The sequence below is a fragment of the Ascaphus truei genome, chromosome 15, assembly GCF_040206685.1.
Source record: "Ascaphus truei isolate aAscTru1 chromosome 15, aAscTru1.hap1, whole genome shotgun sequence".
In the NCBI taxonomy this organism is placed as follows: domain Eukaryota; kingdom Metazoa; phylum Chordata; class Amphibia; order Anura; family Ascaphidae; genus Ascaphus; species Ascaphus truei.
In genome coordinates, this window is record NC_134497.1 from 4,007,636 (window position 1) to 4,025,461 (window position 17,826).

The 17,826-nt window shown below is 48.6% G+C and overlaps 1 protein-coding gene across 2 annotated transcripts in view; it reads right to left on the reverse strand.

The window, feature by feature from the left end:
• The window catches only part of JPH2 (junctophilin 2), a 77,967-nt gene that overhangs the window by 41,202 nt on the left and 18,939 nt on the right, over window positions 1–17,826 (reverse strand). For both annotated transcript variants that reach the window (XM_075571305.1, XM_075571304.1), the window contains exon 2: window positions 14,473–15,244. In XM_075571305.1, coding sequence (XP_075427420.1) covers window positions 14,473–15,244 — 772 coding nt within the window. The remainder of the gene's footprint in view (window positions 1–14,472; window positions 15,245–17,826) is intronic.

Consider the following 17,826-nt stretch of genomic DNA (forward strand, 5'->3'; position numbering starts at 1 on the left):
CCCGCCCTGTCCGAGCATTGCATCACACGTGAGGATGGGTACAGTGTGACTCCGCCCTGTCCGAGCATTGCATCACACGTGAGGATGGGTACAGCGTGACCCCGCCCTGTCCGAGCATTGCGTCACACGTGAGGATGGGCACAGTGTGACTCCGCCCTGTCCGAGCATTGCGTCACACGTGAGGATGGGTACAGTGTGACTCCGCCCTGTCCGAGCATTGCGTCACACGTGAGGATGGGTACAGTGTGACTCCGCCCTGTCCGAGCCTTGCATCACACGTGAGGATGGGTACAGCGTGACTCCGCCCTGTCCGAGCATTGCGTCACACGTGAGGATGGGTACAGCATGACCCCGCCCTGTCCGAGCATTGCATCACACGTGAGGATGGGTACAGTGTGACTCCGCCCTGTCCGAGCATTGCATCACACGTGAGGATGGGTACAGTGTGACTCCGCCCTGTCCGAGCATTGCATCACACGTGAGGATGGGTACAGCGTGACCCCGCCCTGTCCGAGCATTGCATCACACGTGAGGATGGGTACAGTGTGACTCCGCCCTGTCCGAGCATTGCATCACACGTGAGGATGGGTACAGCGTGACTCCGCCCTGTCCGAGCATTGCATCACGCGTGAGGATGGGTAGTGTGACTCCGCCCTGTCCGAGCATTGCATCACACGTGAGGATGGGTACAGCGTGACCCCGCCCTGTCCGAGCATTGCATCACACGTGAGGATGGGTACAGTGTGACTCCGCCCTGTCCGAGCATTGCATCACACGTGAGGATGGGTACAGTGTGACTCCGCCCTGTCCGAGCATTGCAACACACGTGAGGATGGGTACAGTGTGACTCCGCCCTATCCGAGCATTGCATCACCCGTGAGGATGGGTACAGCGTGACTCCGCCCTGACCGAGCATTGCATCACGCGTGAGGATGGGTACAGCGTGACCCCGCCCTGTCCGAGCATTGTGTCACACGTGAGGATGGGTACAGCGTGACTCCGCCCTGTCCGAGCATTGCGTCACACGTGAGGATGGGTATAGTGTGACTCCGCCCTGTCCGAGCATTGCATCACGCGTGAGGATGGGTATAGTGTGACTCCGCCCTGTCCGAGCATTGCATCACGCGTGAGGATGGGTACAGCGTGACTCCGCACTGTCCGAGCATTGCGTCACGCGTGAGGATGGGTATTATTTATTTATAAAATATTTTACCAGGAAGTAATACATTGAGAGTTACCTCTCGTTTTCAAGTATGTCCTGGGCACAGAGTAAAACAAATAATACATGGTTACAAATACAGTTACATAAATGAACAAGGTATACATTTATATACAAGACATTGCATGCACAGTTAAAGAAAATATATATTATGAGCGTATGAAACAGTTACAGACCAGATTAAAGTGTGAGACAGCCTTAGATTTGAAAGAACTTAAGCTGGTGGTGGATATGAGAGTCTCTGGTAGGTTGTTCCAGTTTTGGGGTGCACGGAAGGAGAAGGAGGAACGTCCGGATACTTTGTTGAGTCTTGGGACCATGAATAGTCTTTTGGAGTCTGATCTCAGGTGATAGGTACTGCATGTGGTAGGGGTGAGGAGCTTGTTCAGGTAGCTGGGTAGCTTGCCCAGAAAGTATTTGAGGGTGAGACAGGAAAGGTGAACTTTGCGCCTAGACTCTAGTGATGACCAATCTAGTTCTTTGAGCATTTCGCAGTGATGTGTGTTGTAGTTGCATTGGAGAACAAAACGACAAATTGAATTGTAGAGGGTGTCAAGTTTGCTAAGGTGGGTTTGAGGAGCCGAGCCATATACTATGTCTCCATAGTCAATAATTGGCATTAGCATCTGCTGTGCAATACGCTTTCTGACCAGGAGACTTAGGGAGGATTTGTTCCTGTAAAGTACCCCTAGTTTGGCATAGGTCTTTGTTGTCAGGGTATCAATGTGCATCCCGAATGTTAAGTGGGAGTCAAACCATAAGCCCAGGTATTTAAAACTAGTGACAGGTGTTAGGGTGGTTTTAGCGTTGGTTCTAATCAGGAGCTCAGTCACTGGAAGCTTTACAAATTTAGTCTTGGTCCCAAATACCATTGTTACAGTCTTGTCAGTGTTTAAAAACAGTTTGTTTTGGGAAATCCAGTTTTCGAGTCTCAAAAAGTCAGACTGAAGTATGTGTTGAAGGTCAGAGAGGCTATGGCTGTGTGCATACAGGATTGTGTCATCTGCATACATGTGTATTGAGGCTTCCTTACAAGCTGTGGGAAGATCATTAATGAACACTGAGAAGAGTAGGGGCCTCAGAACAGAGCCTTGCGGGACACCACAGGTGATATCCAGGGGGTTGGAGTTAGAGCCTGAGATGGACACATGTTGGGATCTTCCTGATAGGTAGGACTGAAACCAGTTTAAAGCATGTTTCCCTATTCCAGAGCTCTGGAGTTTGTTAAGCAGGATAGCATGATCAACTGTGTCAAAAGCCTTTGCAAAATCTAGGAATACTGCACCAGTGAGTTGTCCCCGTTCCATTCCACACTGGATTTCATTGCAAACTTTTAGCAGGGTAGTTACGGTGGAGTGTTTGGGACGAAACCCAGACTGGAATTGGCTAGGGAAATTTGTCTTGGTGTAGAACTCGCTTAATTGGGAGTGGACACATTTTTCCATAACTTTGGATAGAATTGGGAGAAGTGAGATTGGCCTGTAGTTTGAGACAGTGTTTTTGTCCCCACTTTTGAAGATTGGGACAACTCTGGCAGTTTTCCAGGTCTTAGGGATATGGCCTGCAGACAGGATAGAGTTGACTATGGACGCAATTGGTTTGGCAATGGCTGGGGCACCAAGTCGTAGGAACCTAGATTGTAGTAAGTCGGGTCCACATTGGCTGCTTAGTTTTAGTTTGAGGAGCGCTTGTGTAATCTCCTCTTCAGATACTGGGCTAAATTGAAAATTGTGGGCAGTGTTGGGAGGGGGTGGGACTATAGGGGTACTCCCAGGATGAGATTCAGGTTTGGGGTTTGTGCTGCGTTTCGCTAATAAGTTAGTGGCACACCCCACAAAGTAATCATTGAATGCATTTGCAATGTCAGTGGGGTTTGTCAGAGTAATATCCCCCTTAGTGATATTACTTGGTTGTTGATGGTTAGGAGGCTGGAATATATTGTTGATAACCTTCCAGAAATTAGCTGGGTTTGATGTATTCTGGAGGAGATTGTCAGAGTAATATTGTGCTTTTGCATGCCTTGTTTGCCTTGTGCACACGTTCCGCAGGCATCTGTAGTGATTGAGATCCTTGGTAGTGCCAGTTACTTTGTAGCTTTTCCACAAGGCATCCCTGAACTGGTAGAGTGCTATAAGGTCAGGTGTAACCCATGGAAGGTGGGCCCCCCGTACCCTTATTTTGCGTAGTGGAGCATGGGTATCGCAGAGTTTTAAGAACTCGGATTGGAAATAATCGAGCGCAGAATCAGGGTCGGGAATTAAATCGATTCTGTGCCATGGGCAGTTGGTAAGGTCATCCAGAAACTGTTGTGGGTTAAAGTTTTTAAATGTTCTAGTGAGGAGAACTTTGGGGCTTGAATGGGGCGGTTTAATTTTCCTTACACAGTACACTATTGCATGGTCACTGAAAATGTCAGGAAGGATGCCAGAGGATTGGATTCTGCTGGGGTTTGAGGAGAGAATCCAGTCTAGCAAGGAATGGTTATGCGACTTCAGGTTTATTCGTGTGGGTTGGGAAATGAGTTGCGATAGGTTAAGTGACTTGAGTTGTATCTGGATTTTGTGGTTTTTAGGGTCAAGCCAATTGAAGTTGAAATCCCCAAGAACTAGCAGCTCACTCTTCTCATTCAGAGAGGAAATGGAGGCAAGAAATTGGGTGATATCAGTCAGGGATTGTAGAAGGGCTTTAGGGGGGCGGTAGATGCCAGCAAGCAAGATGGGCTTAGAAAAGGGGAGGCAGATTTTGCCAACTATAGTGTGACTCCGCCCTGTCCGAGCATTGCGTCACACGTGAGGATGGGTATAGTGTGACTCCGCCCTGTCCGAGCATTGCATCACGCGTGAGGATGGGTACAGCGTGACTCCGCCCTGTCCGAGCATTGCATCACACGTGAGGATGGGTACAGTGTGACTCCGCCCTGTCCGAGCATTGCATCACACGTGAGGATGGGTACAGCGTGACCCCGCCCTGTCCGAGCATTGCATCACACGTGAGGATGGGTACAGCGTGACTCCGCACTGTCCGAGCATTGCGTCACACGTGAGGATGGGTACAGCGTGACCCCGCACTGTCCGAGCATTGCATCACACGTGAGGATGGGTACAGCGTGACTCCGCACTGTCCGAGCATTGCGTCACACGTGAGGATGGGTACAGCGTGACCCCGCACTGTCCGAGCATTGCATCACACGTGAGGATGGGTACAGCGTGACTCCGCACTGTCCGAGCATTGCGTCACACGTGAGGATGGGTACAGCGTGACCCCGCACTGTCCGAGCATTGCATCACACGTGAGGATGGGTACAGCGTGACTCCGCCCTGTCCGAGCATTGCATCACACGTGAGGATGGGTACAGCGTGACTCCGCCCTGTCCGAGCATTGCATCACGCGTGAGGATGGATACAGTGTGACTGCGCCCTGTCCGAGCATTGCATCACGCGTGAGGATGGGTACAGCGTGACTCCGCCCTGTCCGAGCATTGCATCACGCGTGAGGATGGGTACAGCGTGACTCCGCCCTGTCCGAGCATTGCATCACACGTGAGGATGGGTACAGCGTGACTCCGCCCTGTCCGAGCATTGCATCACGCGTGAGGATGGGTACAGCGTGACTCCACCCTGTCCGAGCATTGCATCACACGTGAGGATGGGTACAGTGTGACTCCGCCCTGTCCGAGCATTGCATCACACGTGAGGATGGGTACAGCGTGACTCCACCCTGTCCGAGCATTGATTGCGTCACACGTGAGGATGGGTACAGTGTGACTCCGCCCTGTCCGAGCATTGCATCACACGTGAGGATGGGTACAGTGTGACTCCGCCCTGTCCGAGCATTGCATCACGCGTGAGGATGGGTACAGCGTGGCTCCGCCCTGTCCGAGCATTGATTGCGTCACACGTGAGGATGGGTACAGTGTGACTCCGCCCTGTCCGAGCATTGCATCACACGTGAGGATGGGTACAGCGTGACTCCGCCCTGTCCGAGCATTGCATCACACGTGAGGATGGGTACAGTGTGACTCCGCCCTGTCCGAGCATTGCATCACACGTGAGGATGTGTACAGTGTGACTCCGCCCTGACCGAGCATTGCATCACGCGTGAGGATGGGTACAGCGTGACTCCGCCCTGTCCGAGCATTGCATCACGCGTGAGGATGGATACAGTGTGACTCCACCCTGTCCGAGCATTGCATCACGCGTGAGGATGGGTACAGCGTGACTCCGCCCTGTCCGAGCATTGCATCACACGTGAGGATGGGTACAGTGTGACTCCGTCCTGTCCGAGCATTGCATCACGCGTGAGGATGGGTACAGCGTTACTCCGCCCTGTCCGAGCATTGCATCACGCGTGAGGATGGGTACAGCGTGACTCCGCCCTGTCCGAGCATTGCGTCACACGTGAGGATGGGTACAGTGTGACTCCGCCATGTCCGAGCATTGCATCACACACCTCCTCGCTCTCTCACCCCCTCACACTCCATTTTACCCTCCTCACACTCCATTCCCCCCCTTCCCTCCTCACACTCCATTCCCCCCTTCCCTCCTCACACTCCATTCCCCCTTCCCTACTCACACTCCATTCCCCCCTTCCCTCCTCACACTCCATTCCCCTCTTCCCTCCTCACACTCCATTCCCCACTTCCCTCCTCACACTCCATTCCCCTCTTCCCTCCTCACACTCCATTCCCCACTTCCCTCCTCACACTCCATTCCCCCCTTCCCTCCCCATCCTCCCCCTCTTCCCTTCTAACACTCCATTCCCCCCTTCCCTCCTAACACTCCATTCCCTCCCTCCCACCCCCCTCCATTTCCCCTCCCTCACACTCCATCCTCCCCTCCCTCACACTCAATAACCCCCCCTCCCAGACTGTGGTCCCTGAGGGTTTTATGCGTCCTGAAGACCTCAAAGTTCCCTCTGTTCCTCGGTCAGGAGCTTTTCTATGACTGTCGGCAGATCAGCGTTACAATATAAGTTCTAGATCCGGGTCCCATATTTTTAAAGCAGGAATCCCAGGGCGGGGAATTGATTTTGTTTAACAGGATTGGAATCGGGGAGTCTTCCAGAGTTAAACCGCTCTACTGTCAGCTCCTGGGGAACCCGGCATTCTTACAGTTTGCCGTGCTCGTCTTCTCCCGTTTCAGGGAAACAAAATGGCCACCATGCTGTGGGCCAATAGGAAGCCAGAACAGATGATGTGGTGGTTTCCATGGCCGCCATGTTGTGGGCCAATAGGAAGCCAGAACAGATGATGTGGTGGTTTCCATGGCCGCCATGCTGTGGGCCAATAGGAAGCCAGAACAGATGATGTGGTGGTTTCCTATTGGATGACTGTAGGCACCAGTTAAAAAACAAAAATAGGAAGTATACCAACACTGAAACCTGGAAGTATGCCGGTCATCAGGAGGTCCCCAGATCTAAAAGTAACACGGTTCGGCTTCACAGGACCCCCCAGTTCCAGTCCTGTCAAAACGAATTCGATTTTAGGGGTGGATTGCTGCTTCGAAGCACTGTAAATGTTAAAAATGCATACCGTACAAATAGGTTTGTAATGTCTTCCAACAATGATTACAAGTGATGTGGTCCATGATGAGGTGAAGTCGGACAAGCTCTGCTCATGTAACGCTTACCTTTCCCATCTCTATCAGAAAGCGAGAGAGATAAGCAGTAAATGGGGACGGGAGGGGGGGGGGGCTGCCGGTGCTGTCTCTTGATAACCGTTCCTTGGTATCACACAAAAAGGAGCAGCCGGAGGAAATGAAACCCCCTCCCAAGTCTCGGCTAACCATGCTTACAAACTTAAAAACAAATACTTATAGGTTTTGGATTTTGGTGAAAAAGGCACCAACCACCGAGAGATGTAACCGCTTAACCATGTCACTGCCATTAGTACACTGTGTCCCTAGGAGGGGCTGACCCCTTAACCATGTCACTGCCATTAGTACACTGTGTCCCTAGGAGGGGCTGACCCCTTAACCATGTCACTGCCATTAGTACACTGTGTCCCTAGGAGGGGCTGACCCCTTAACCATGTCACTGCCATTAGTACACTGTGTCCCTAGGAGGGGCTGACCCCTTAACCATGTCACTGCCATTAGTACACTGTGTCCCTAGGAGGGACTGATCCCGTAACCCTGTCACTGCCATTAGTACACTGTGTCCCCAGGAGGGACTGACCCCTTAACCCTGTCACTGCCATTAGTACACTGTGTCCCTAGGAGGGACTGACCGCTTAACCCTGTCACTGCCATTAATACACTATGTCCCTAGGAGAGGCTGACCCCTTAACCATGTCACTGCCATTAATACACTGTGTCCCTAGGAGGGACTGACCCCTTAACCATGTCACTGCCATTAGTACACTGTGTCCCTAGGAGGGACTGACCCCTTAACCATGTTACTGCCATTAGTACACTGTGTCCCTAGGAGGGACTGACCCCTTAACCATGTCACTGCCATTAGAACACTGTGTCCCTAGGAGGGACTGACCCCTTAACCATGTCACTGCCATTAGTACACTGTGTCCCTAGGAGGGACTGACCCCTTAACCATGTCACTGCCATTAGTACACTTTGTCCCTAGGAGAGACTGACCCCTTAACCATGTCACTGCCATTAGTACACTTTGCCCCTAGGAGGGACTGACCGCTTAACCATGTCACTGCCATTAGTACACTTTGCTCCTAGGAGGGACTGATCCCGTAACCCTGTCACTGCCATTAGTACACTTTGCTCCTAGGAGGGACTGATCCCGTAACCCTGTCACTGCCATTAGTACACTTTGCCCCTAGGAGGGACTGACCGCTTAACCCTGTCACTGCCATTAGTACACTTTGCTCCTAGGAGGTACTGTCCCCTTAACCATGTCACTGCCATTAGTACACTTTGCTCCTAGGAGGTACTGACCCCTTAACCATGTCACTGCCATTAGTACACTGTGTCCCTAGGAGGTACTGAACCCTTAACCATGTCACTGCCATTAGTACACTGTGTCCCTAGGAGGGACTGACCCCTTAACCATGTCACTGCCATTAGAACACTTTGCTCCTAGGAGGGACTGACCCCTTAACCATGTCACTGCCATTAGAACACTTTGCCCCTAGGAGGGACTGACCCCTTAACCCTGTCACTGCCATTAGTACACTTTGCCCCTGGGAGGGAGTGACCCCTTAAACATGTCACTGCCATTAGTACACTTTGCTCCGAGGAGGGACTGGCCCCTTAACCATGTCACTGCCATTAGTACACTTTGCCCCTAGGAGGGACTGACCCCTTAACCATGTCACTGCCATTAGTACACTTTGCCCCTGGGAGAGACTGGCCCCTTAACCATGTCACTGCCATTAGTACACTTTGCTCCGAGGAGGGACTGACCCCTTAACCCTGTCACTGCCATTAGTACACTTTGCCCCTAGGAGGGACTGACCCCTTAACCCTGTCACTGCCATTAGTACACGTTGCCCCTAGGAGGGACTGACCCCTTAACCCTGTCACTGCCATTAGTACACGTTGCCCCTAGGAGGGACTGCTTCTTTATAGAATATTATGTGATTGAATGGAAGCACACAGACATTCGAAGTAATAGGATAGCCACACAATTAACCATTTTCCTGTGTTGTACCTCAAATCAGTTCAGTAACATGTAGCACTTGTAGAGCCCACACCCTACTGTACATCACGCCCCGTGCTGGCCTTTCTCGCCCTACTGCGACACGCTTGAACAGTATCATTCATACTGTATGAAACAGTCTTTGCCACTCTGTAACCTGGTGCTTCTGTGTCCTTGTGCTTTGGAGACGCTGTAGGAAAGTATTTAGAAACTAAACATAGACCATATTGTTAATTCATAGCATGAGTCCACCTGTCATGCAATCTTCACCATGTGGAGGAAAGGGTCCAACAAAGCACCAGCGGGAACCAAGAGGAGTATTAGAAGACGAGGTCAGGTACCGAGGATGGGGCAGGATAAAGGGAATGTGAGGACGTACTTCTTCACAGAAAGGGTGGTGGATTCATGGAATAGCATCCCAGCACAGGTACCAGGGGCTAATACAGCCAGTAAAAAGCAATACTACTTTTTTAAAGTACTAGGTTTGCGCGGTTATTTTTTTCCGTTTTTTTAGCCTCGTCGGACAATTGAATTTCTTAGTGTTTGTCCCCCTCCCCCCCCCTCCTGTCCTTATCAGAGAGCCAGTAAAGATAAGGGGAGGGGGGGACTGGCTGTACAAGCGCTCACTGATCACACAATGACATCACACAGTGACATCACACAAAAGGGAGCAGTCAGAGCAGATCACACAATGACATCACACAGTGACATCACACAAAAGGGAGCAGTCAGAGCAGATCACACAAAGACATCACACAGTGACATCACACAAAAGGGAGCAGTCAGAGCAGATCACACAAAGACATCACACAATGACATCACACAAAAGGGAGCAGTCAGAGCAGATCACACCCCTCCCAAGTCTCACTTTTTAATAAAAAATACTTAAAAGAGTCAAATTTGGGTAACAAAATGCAGTAATCACGCAGATGAGACCCCTAAGTACGTCGCAGGAATTAACTCACTTTGATCCCAGGAGGGACTGTCCATACTGGTTACACAATTTACACATTTTTATTATGTATATCTTTATTTATATAGCGCCTTCCAAGTCTATAGCGCTGCACAATACACGGGACATAATAATATAACACATAATGGGAATAAGCGCTTCAGACATAAACCAACTGGAAAAGGAGTCCCTGCCCCGAAGAGCTGACAATCTAAGTAGTAAGTGGGGAGAACTTAGAGACAGGAGGGTGTTCTGGGAAGTGCGTCTGCAAATTGTCACGGTCAGTGCATGTGAGATGTAAAGTATCAGCCAGTGGTACCCAAATCTGTTTGCTTAGACAAGTAAATTCTGTTATTTCAGAAATCAGCTTTAATTGTTCTGAAATTCCTCTCCTGCGAAGCTCGACGCGTCTCTTCTTTCTTAAATGTTATTTCTAATATCTCACTAGCTTATCTCTGAAGTTACAGTGACTTCTTTCTGTACACTGAGCACCACTTACAGGTTAAGAAGTAATTAGTGACACTGGTCTCTCAGCCCTTGGAATGCAACGTTCTATTCATACACAAGAGCAGACATTGCTGGCATACCTCCGAGGGAACCTTTTTAATGCAGGCCGGGGGATACGACTTGTAAAGTACAGACCTCAGATGTGAAAAAAGAAATGCACTTCTTGTACCTGAGCTGGATATATAGATACAATCATTTGGTTTCTTAGAATTCCTGGGTACTTTCAGCTAGTGTGTGTGTGTGTGTGTGTGTGTGTGTGTGTGTGTGTGTGTGTGTGTGTGTGTGTGTGTGTGTGTGTGTGTGTGTGTGTGTGTGTGTGTGTGTGTGTGTGTGTGTGTGTGTGTGTGTGTGTGTCTATACATATACTGTTATACATATACATATACACACACCCACACACACACACTAGCTGAAAGTACTCAGGAATTCTAAAAAAACAAAAAATACTGACATATATAAATGGATAATTGAATTTTGTAGTTTCTTAATACAAAATCCCCGGCTAAGACAACCACTCAACCCATAATAGTTTCATTGCCTTTGAGGTCCTGAAGTGTTCGATGGAGAGCCTCTAATTGGGGGACATTGTCCTCTCGGCGCTCTTGAGGAAACTCGGCTGCTCCTGTATTTTTGCTAATGTTGGAAATCGAATGTTAAGAGTGACCACGGAGAAGTGGCCCAGCAGCTTGAGGGTTGTGTGATGGGATAATGTCGTCAGTTATGCTATTGATGTTATCTCTGGAAGTAGGGGGTCTGCAGAGCTGAAATTAATGGGGATCAGCTCCGGAGACCCCCTGCTTCAATTTTATATATTTTTTTTAATTGCCGTCTTGGATTGCCCCTTTAAACACTCGACAAAAGAAGAAAAAATACACACAAAATATTGAAGTGTTGCCATTCAATGTAGGTGTATGCAGATGAAGAATTGAATACATTACTACCATTATAATATGTACACCCTGTTATAACACCTTATTTCTCCAGATAGCCTACCCCCTGAATTGTATGAAAATACAGGCAGGCATAATATGGGAAAATACTATGGCATGTTCAATAAGCTTTTTTGTGCCAATTTAACAGCAACAAAATACTTTCCCACCCCTTTTAATAGATACTCCTTATACAAGGATTACCAAGAGATAAACAGAGACCCACCTCTAGTCTGCAAGAAATGTAACTGGGGTTGTGTTGGTCAAAACCTCTTGACAAATTGTATTCAATGGCTGCCTAGCACAGCGTTCTACTTACATACTATACACTGGAAGCAAAGAAGTGTGGGGGTGGGGGGGGGGGGGGGGGGGGACAGGCTGGTCCTTTCTTCCATGTAGTAGCAAAGGAGGGAGAGCGAGTTGGGGGTATGACACCTTTTATTGGACCATCAAGTAGTTGATCTGTTACAAGATTTTAAAACTTCTTGTACATCTGATGAAGGACCCTGAGAGGTTGGAAAGCTTGTGGTACTGGGGTTACAAGATGAAGGACCCTGAGAGGTTGGAAAGCTTGTGATACTGGGGTTACAAGATGAAGGACCCTGAGAGGTTGGAAAGCTTGTGGTACAGGGGTTACACGGTGAAGGACCCCGAGAGGTTGGAAAGCTGGAGGTACTGGGGTTACACGGTGAAGGACCCCGAGAGGTTGGAAAGCTTGTGGTACTGGGGATACACGATGATGGACCCTGAGAGGTTGGAAAGCTTGTGGTACTGGGGTTACACGATGAAGGATCCTGAGAGGTTGGAAAGCTTGTGGTACTGGGGTTACACGTGACGGACCCTGAGAGGTTGGAAAGCTTGTGGTACTGGGGTTACACGATGACGGACCCTGAGAGGTTGGAAAGGTTGTGGTACTGGGGTTACACGGTGACGGACCCTGAGAGGTTGGAAAGCTTGTGGTACTGGGGTTACACAATGACGGACCCTGAGAGGTTGGAAAGCTTGTGGTACTGGGGTTACACGATGACGGACCCTGAGAGGTTGAAAAGCTTGTGGTACTGGGGTTACAAGATGAAGGAACCCGAGAGGTTGGAAAGCTGGTGGTACTGGGGTTACACGATGACGGACCCTGAGAGGTTGGAAAGCTTGTGGTACTGGGGTTACCCGATGACGGACCCAGAGTGGTTGGAAAGCTTGTGGTACTGGGGTTACACGATGAAGGACACGGAGGTTGGAAAGCTTGTGGTAGTGGGGTTACCCGATGACGGACCCTGAGAGGTTGGAAAGCTTGTGGTACTGGGGTTACACGATGACGGACCCTGAGATGTTGGAAAGCTTGTGGTACTGGGGTTACACGATGACGGACCCTGAGAGGTTGGAAAGCTTGTGGTACTGGGGTTACATGATGACGGACCCTGAGAGGATGGAAAGTGGTACTGGGGTTACACGATGACGGACCCTGAGAGGTTGGAAAGCTTGTGGTACTGGGGTTACACGATGACGGACCCTGAGAGGTTGGAAAGCTTGTGGTACTGGGGTTACACGGTGATGGACCCTGAGAGGTTGGAAAGCTTGTGGTACTGGGGTTACACGATGACGGACCCTGAGATGTTGGAAAGCTTGTGGTACTGGGGTTACACGATGACGGACCCTGAGATGTTGGAAAGCTTGTGGTACTGGGGTTATACGATGAAGGACACGGAGGTTGGAAAGCTTGTGGTACTGGGGTTACACGATGAAGGACACGGAGGTTGGAAAGCTTGTGGTACTGGGGTTACACGATGAAGGACCCTGAGAGGTTGGAAAGCTTGTGGTACTGGGGTTACACGATGACGGACCCAGAGAGGTTGGAAAGCTTGTGGTACTGGGGTTACATGATGACGGACCCTGAGAGGTTGGAAAGCTTGTGGTACTGGGGTTACATGATGACGGACCCTGAGAGGTTGGAAAGCTTGTGGTACTGGGGTTACACAGTGAAGGACCCTGAGAGGTTAGAAAGCTTGTGGTACTGGGGTTACACAATGACGGACCCTGAGAGGTTGGAAAGCTTGTGGTACTGGGGTTACACGATGACGGACCCAGAGAGGTTGGAAAGCTTGTGGTACTGAGGTTACACGATGAAGGACCATGAGAGGTTGGAAAGCTTGTAACATATCAACTACTTGTTGGTCCAATAAAAGGGATCAGAACCCCTTCTCCCTCATTGATGGATTTCCCATTAGGCCTGGGCCTAGGGCGGAAAAATTTGGGGGTGGCAGGAATGTCTGCCTCCATATACTTTTGCCGCGATCTCGGTCCTATCGGGCCGATGGGAAGGCATTTAGCTGTTGCGGCCGCCTCCTCACATGCCGCCCTGCTTCTCTTCCTGAACCGTAACGTCAAATGATGCTGGGGACGTCACCAACGTGATGTTACGCGTCTTGTTGCCATGGCAACACGACGTCGCAGCATCAAATGGCATCATGATGTCACATTACCATGGCAACATGACACCCTGCGACGTCACGTTGGTGACGTAAGCAGTGTCATTTGACACTCCGTTACATAAGGATGAGGGGGGCAGCAGCAAGTTGTGCCAAGGGGCGGCAGATTTTGAAATCCGCCACTGCTCTCCCTCCTTTGTTACCACATAGTATATATACACTGTATCACTCGTTTATATTATATAGTTTAAAGCACAAATCCATGGTGCTTGTTTTTATATACAGGTGTGTATATATATATATATATGTATATATATATATATATATACTAGCTGAGTGTTTTTATATACAGGTGTGTATATATATATATATATATATATATATATATATATATATATATATATATATACATATATATATATAAAAGCAAGGGGTACCCCAGGGCTTATCTGCAGCACTGACCCCCTAATTTTCTGAGAAATGTAAGTTTGAAATTCCCTTACAAGAAGTCTTGTCCAGTAGAAACAATATGGTCACTGGGGTCAGTCAATAGAAAGCGTGCAACATCTTTGTTGTTCCTTGCAAGTACTGCCAATATATATTTTTTGGGGGGGATACCAGGAGTTTTGAGCACTGTGGATTAAATCCAGGGGACCATTGGTTCTTATAAGGTCAAAATAAAATATATATTTTGATGGGGATTGCAGCTTTAAGGTAAATGAAAAAGCACTGCGTCTAACTATTGCTTCATCAATATACTACAGTATGCTGTTCAGCATTGGTAAATAGCAGCTATCTCCTTTAACCATATTAAAATATGCAACTCTTAAATCCTACCTGGAAGCTGAAATCTCTGACTTTTGCTTGGCAATTGCTGCGGCTCTCTGCGCCCCTTCCACACTTCTGTCCACCTTCTGCCTGATCTTCGCACTCTTAAGAGGTATCACTCGCTTCTTCATTCCTCTTACGAAAACATTGTTCCTATACTTTCCTTCCTCCTTCCTTCCATCTGGAAAGGTGGTGCAACCGTATCCGTGTCTCAGGTTGTCCAGCCACTCTCCTTCGTACTTCAACCCACTGGAACGCTCACTGATTCCAAAGCCAGATCGCTTGTCGTTCTTCCATTCGCCCATGTAGACCTCCGTGGTGGTGGCATCAATATCTGACTCAACTGGTGGAAACTCTTCGGCCTCCAACCCATCACCAAAACTCACAGTAGAGGTGGCATCGCTTGCTGCAGAACTTTCGAGCTTCAAGAAGCTCAGTTTGCTCCTCTGAGATGAAAGAGACGTCTTTGATTCGGATTTTCTCAGTTTACCCAACAGAGAACCTCTTCTAAAAAGACCTTTCTTCTTATCTTTGAGGGATTCGAGGTCAGAATAGAGAGATAGGGCAAAGCCCCCTCGAGTAATTGTGGGTGACACAATATGATCTGGAGTAGCAGACATGGCATCGTGTTGCACCAGTGTCCCGTTGCTGTGCTCACTCCGGAGAGACGTCAAGGAGGTACGCAGAGGAGATCTTACCACTGCAGCCATCCCATATGGAACACTCTGCCGAACACCGTACCCATGCCGCATGCCGTTTGTGAACTGCCCCTGGTATGTTCCTAAAGTAAAAACAAATATTACATTAGCACCGTTACACACTTTCAGTTTGACTATCACACGTCCTGAAATACTAACACACATTTAATAAGGGCTTGAGTTACTGTATTTTCATTTTATAATACATAGAACACAATTGTGTACATATCACTACTTTCCTATACAAGTTATTACATACATATTGCATATAACCGGTTGGGGAGATGGTGTGTTATAGTAGTAGCGTTGAATACACTATGTTGTGAGCTTGATTCCCACATTAGCAAGTTACACTACACACACTGCATGATCCGGAGTAAATTAGTTTATCTCCGTGTCCCTTCATTCTACTTTTCTATAATTGTCCGTTTCTCCCCTTTACCCTTAATAGATCTAGACATGTGCTGCTAATATGGTACAACAAAAGACAGAAAAGCGCAATGCTGCATCCAATGTGACAAAATATATAGTAAATAGTATATCGTTAAATACTTCAATAATAATATTCTCATGAGTAAGGGCCATTTAGTTAAACCCTTTGGCCAAAGCGTTATAAGCCTGCAAGCCGTTTTAAGGCATAACCAAATTTGCAGGTCCTAACACTAAACTGTGAAACTTCTCTTTACCGCTGTTGGAGGGAGAATGACCGCAGTGAGCCTATCCATACAGCAAAATGAAAAAACCTCCCCTACTTTAAAAAGTGGGGAGGGGTGAGCTTAAACCCTGGGAGGAGGGGCCACTAACCTCCAAACAACTGATGCCAGTATGGTACCCCAGAACTGGCTGCATGAATGCCACTGAAATAAAGCCATTAAGTGCTTTTATATGAGAAGTTATGTAAATAAATGATGGTATATTTAATATTGTTTGCCAGGACAGCATCTAATTATAATTATCATCATTTATTCACTTAATAAGCAATAACGTGGTGCAGAACAATGGGTAGGGAACAGTGATTTAAATACAAAACAACAAACATGTTAATGTTAATATAGATATATCAACACAAATAGTACATGCTGATGCAGGGAGTATGGGAGTTATTGCCATGTAAGGGATCCTCTCATATTTGCATTCCTATGCCTAATACAGATTCTGAATCCCTTCCTTCCAGTTAATCAGAAGAATGGCTGGGCAGGGATGGACACTTTGTATGTAGAAGGGATGGACACTTTGTATGTAGAAGGGATGGACACTTTGTATGTAGAAGGGATGGATACATTGTATGTAAAGGGATGGACACTTTGTATGCAGAAGGAAGGGATGGACACTTTGTATGTAGAAGGGATGGATACATTGTATGTAAAAGGGATGGACACTTTGTATGTAGAAGGGATGGATACATTGTATGTAAAAGGGATGGACACTTTGTATGCAGAAGTGATGGATACTGTATGTAGAAGGGCTGGGCAGAGATGGATACTTTGTATGTAGAAGGGCTGGGCAGAGATGGATACTTTGTATGTAGGAGAGATTGATACTTTGTAGCAGGGATGGACACTGTAGGTAGCAGGGATGGACACTGTATGTAACAGGGATGGACACTGTATGTAGCAGGGATGGTCAGGGATGGACACTGTATGTAGCAGGGATGGTAAGGGATGGACACTTTGTACGATATGCAGAAGGTTCTGCTCACAGCTCAGGGATATCACGTAACTGAACGTTTCAAATCTCTCTTTCCACACAAGACAAATGGTTTCCACTATTAAGGTTTGTGGTGTGTCTCCGACATGATACAAATGTATAAAGTCAGTGAGATGTGCGAGACGGAGCAAGAAATATGCCACTGGACCGGGCCCGCCTTTACCGAGGCCCCCGTGCTCTCACCCGGTGCCCCACCTGTGGAGCGGGTGTGGCAGCAGCGATGGAGGGAGCCCACCCATCAGAGAGAGCCCACCCATCCGCGATGGAAGGAGCCCACCCATCAGAGAGTGCCCACCCATCCACGATGAAGAGAGCCCACCCATCAGAGGGAGCCCATCCATCCAAGATGGAGAGAGCCTACCCATCAGAGAGTGCCCACCCATCCGCGATGGAAGGAGCCCACCCATCAGAGAGAGCCCACCCAATCCGCGATGAAGAGAGCCCACCCATCAGAGGGAGCCCACCCATCCGCGATGGAAGGAGCCCACCCATCAGAGGGAGCCCACCCATCAGAGGGAGCCCATCCATCCGCGATGGAGGGAGCCCACCCATCAGAGGGAGCCCACCCATCAGAGGGAGCCCACCCATCAGAGAGAGCCCACCCACCCGGTGCGGCTTCCTATTAGCCGGCGTGATCAGGACCTTTAAATCGCAGAGAGATAATGGCACCGACAGGTCTGTATGTCGGGAAGCAGGGGATCCCCGGACCAGAAATTAACGGGGTTCAACTCCAGAGACCCCAATCCTTTGTCCATTTTTTTGTTAAAGCAGCGCTTTGATCGCTCCGTTAAAAAATTCAAACCTTCAAGTAATAATTGTGTAACCTTGTGTAACCTTGTGTAACGTTTACACGACACTGGGCTCCTGGTACTTATATCTCCTGAACGGAGCATTAGATTAAAAAAATTAACAGTCTGTCTCTTTCTCCTCTTTTTTTCTCCCTCCCTCTCCCATCTCC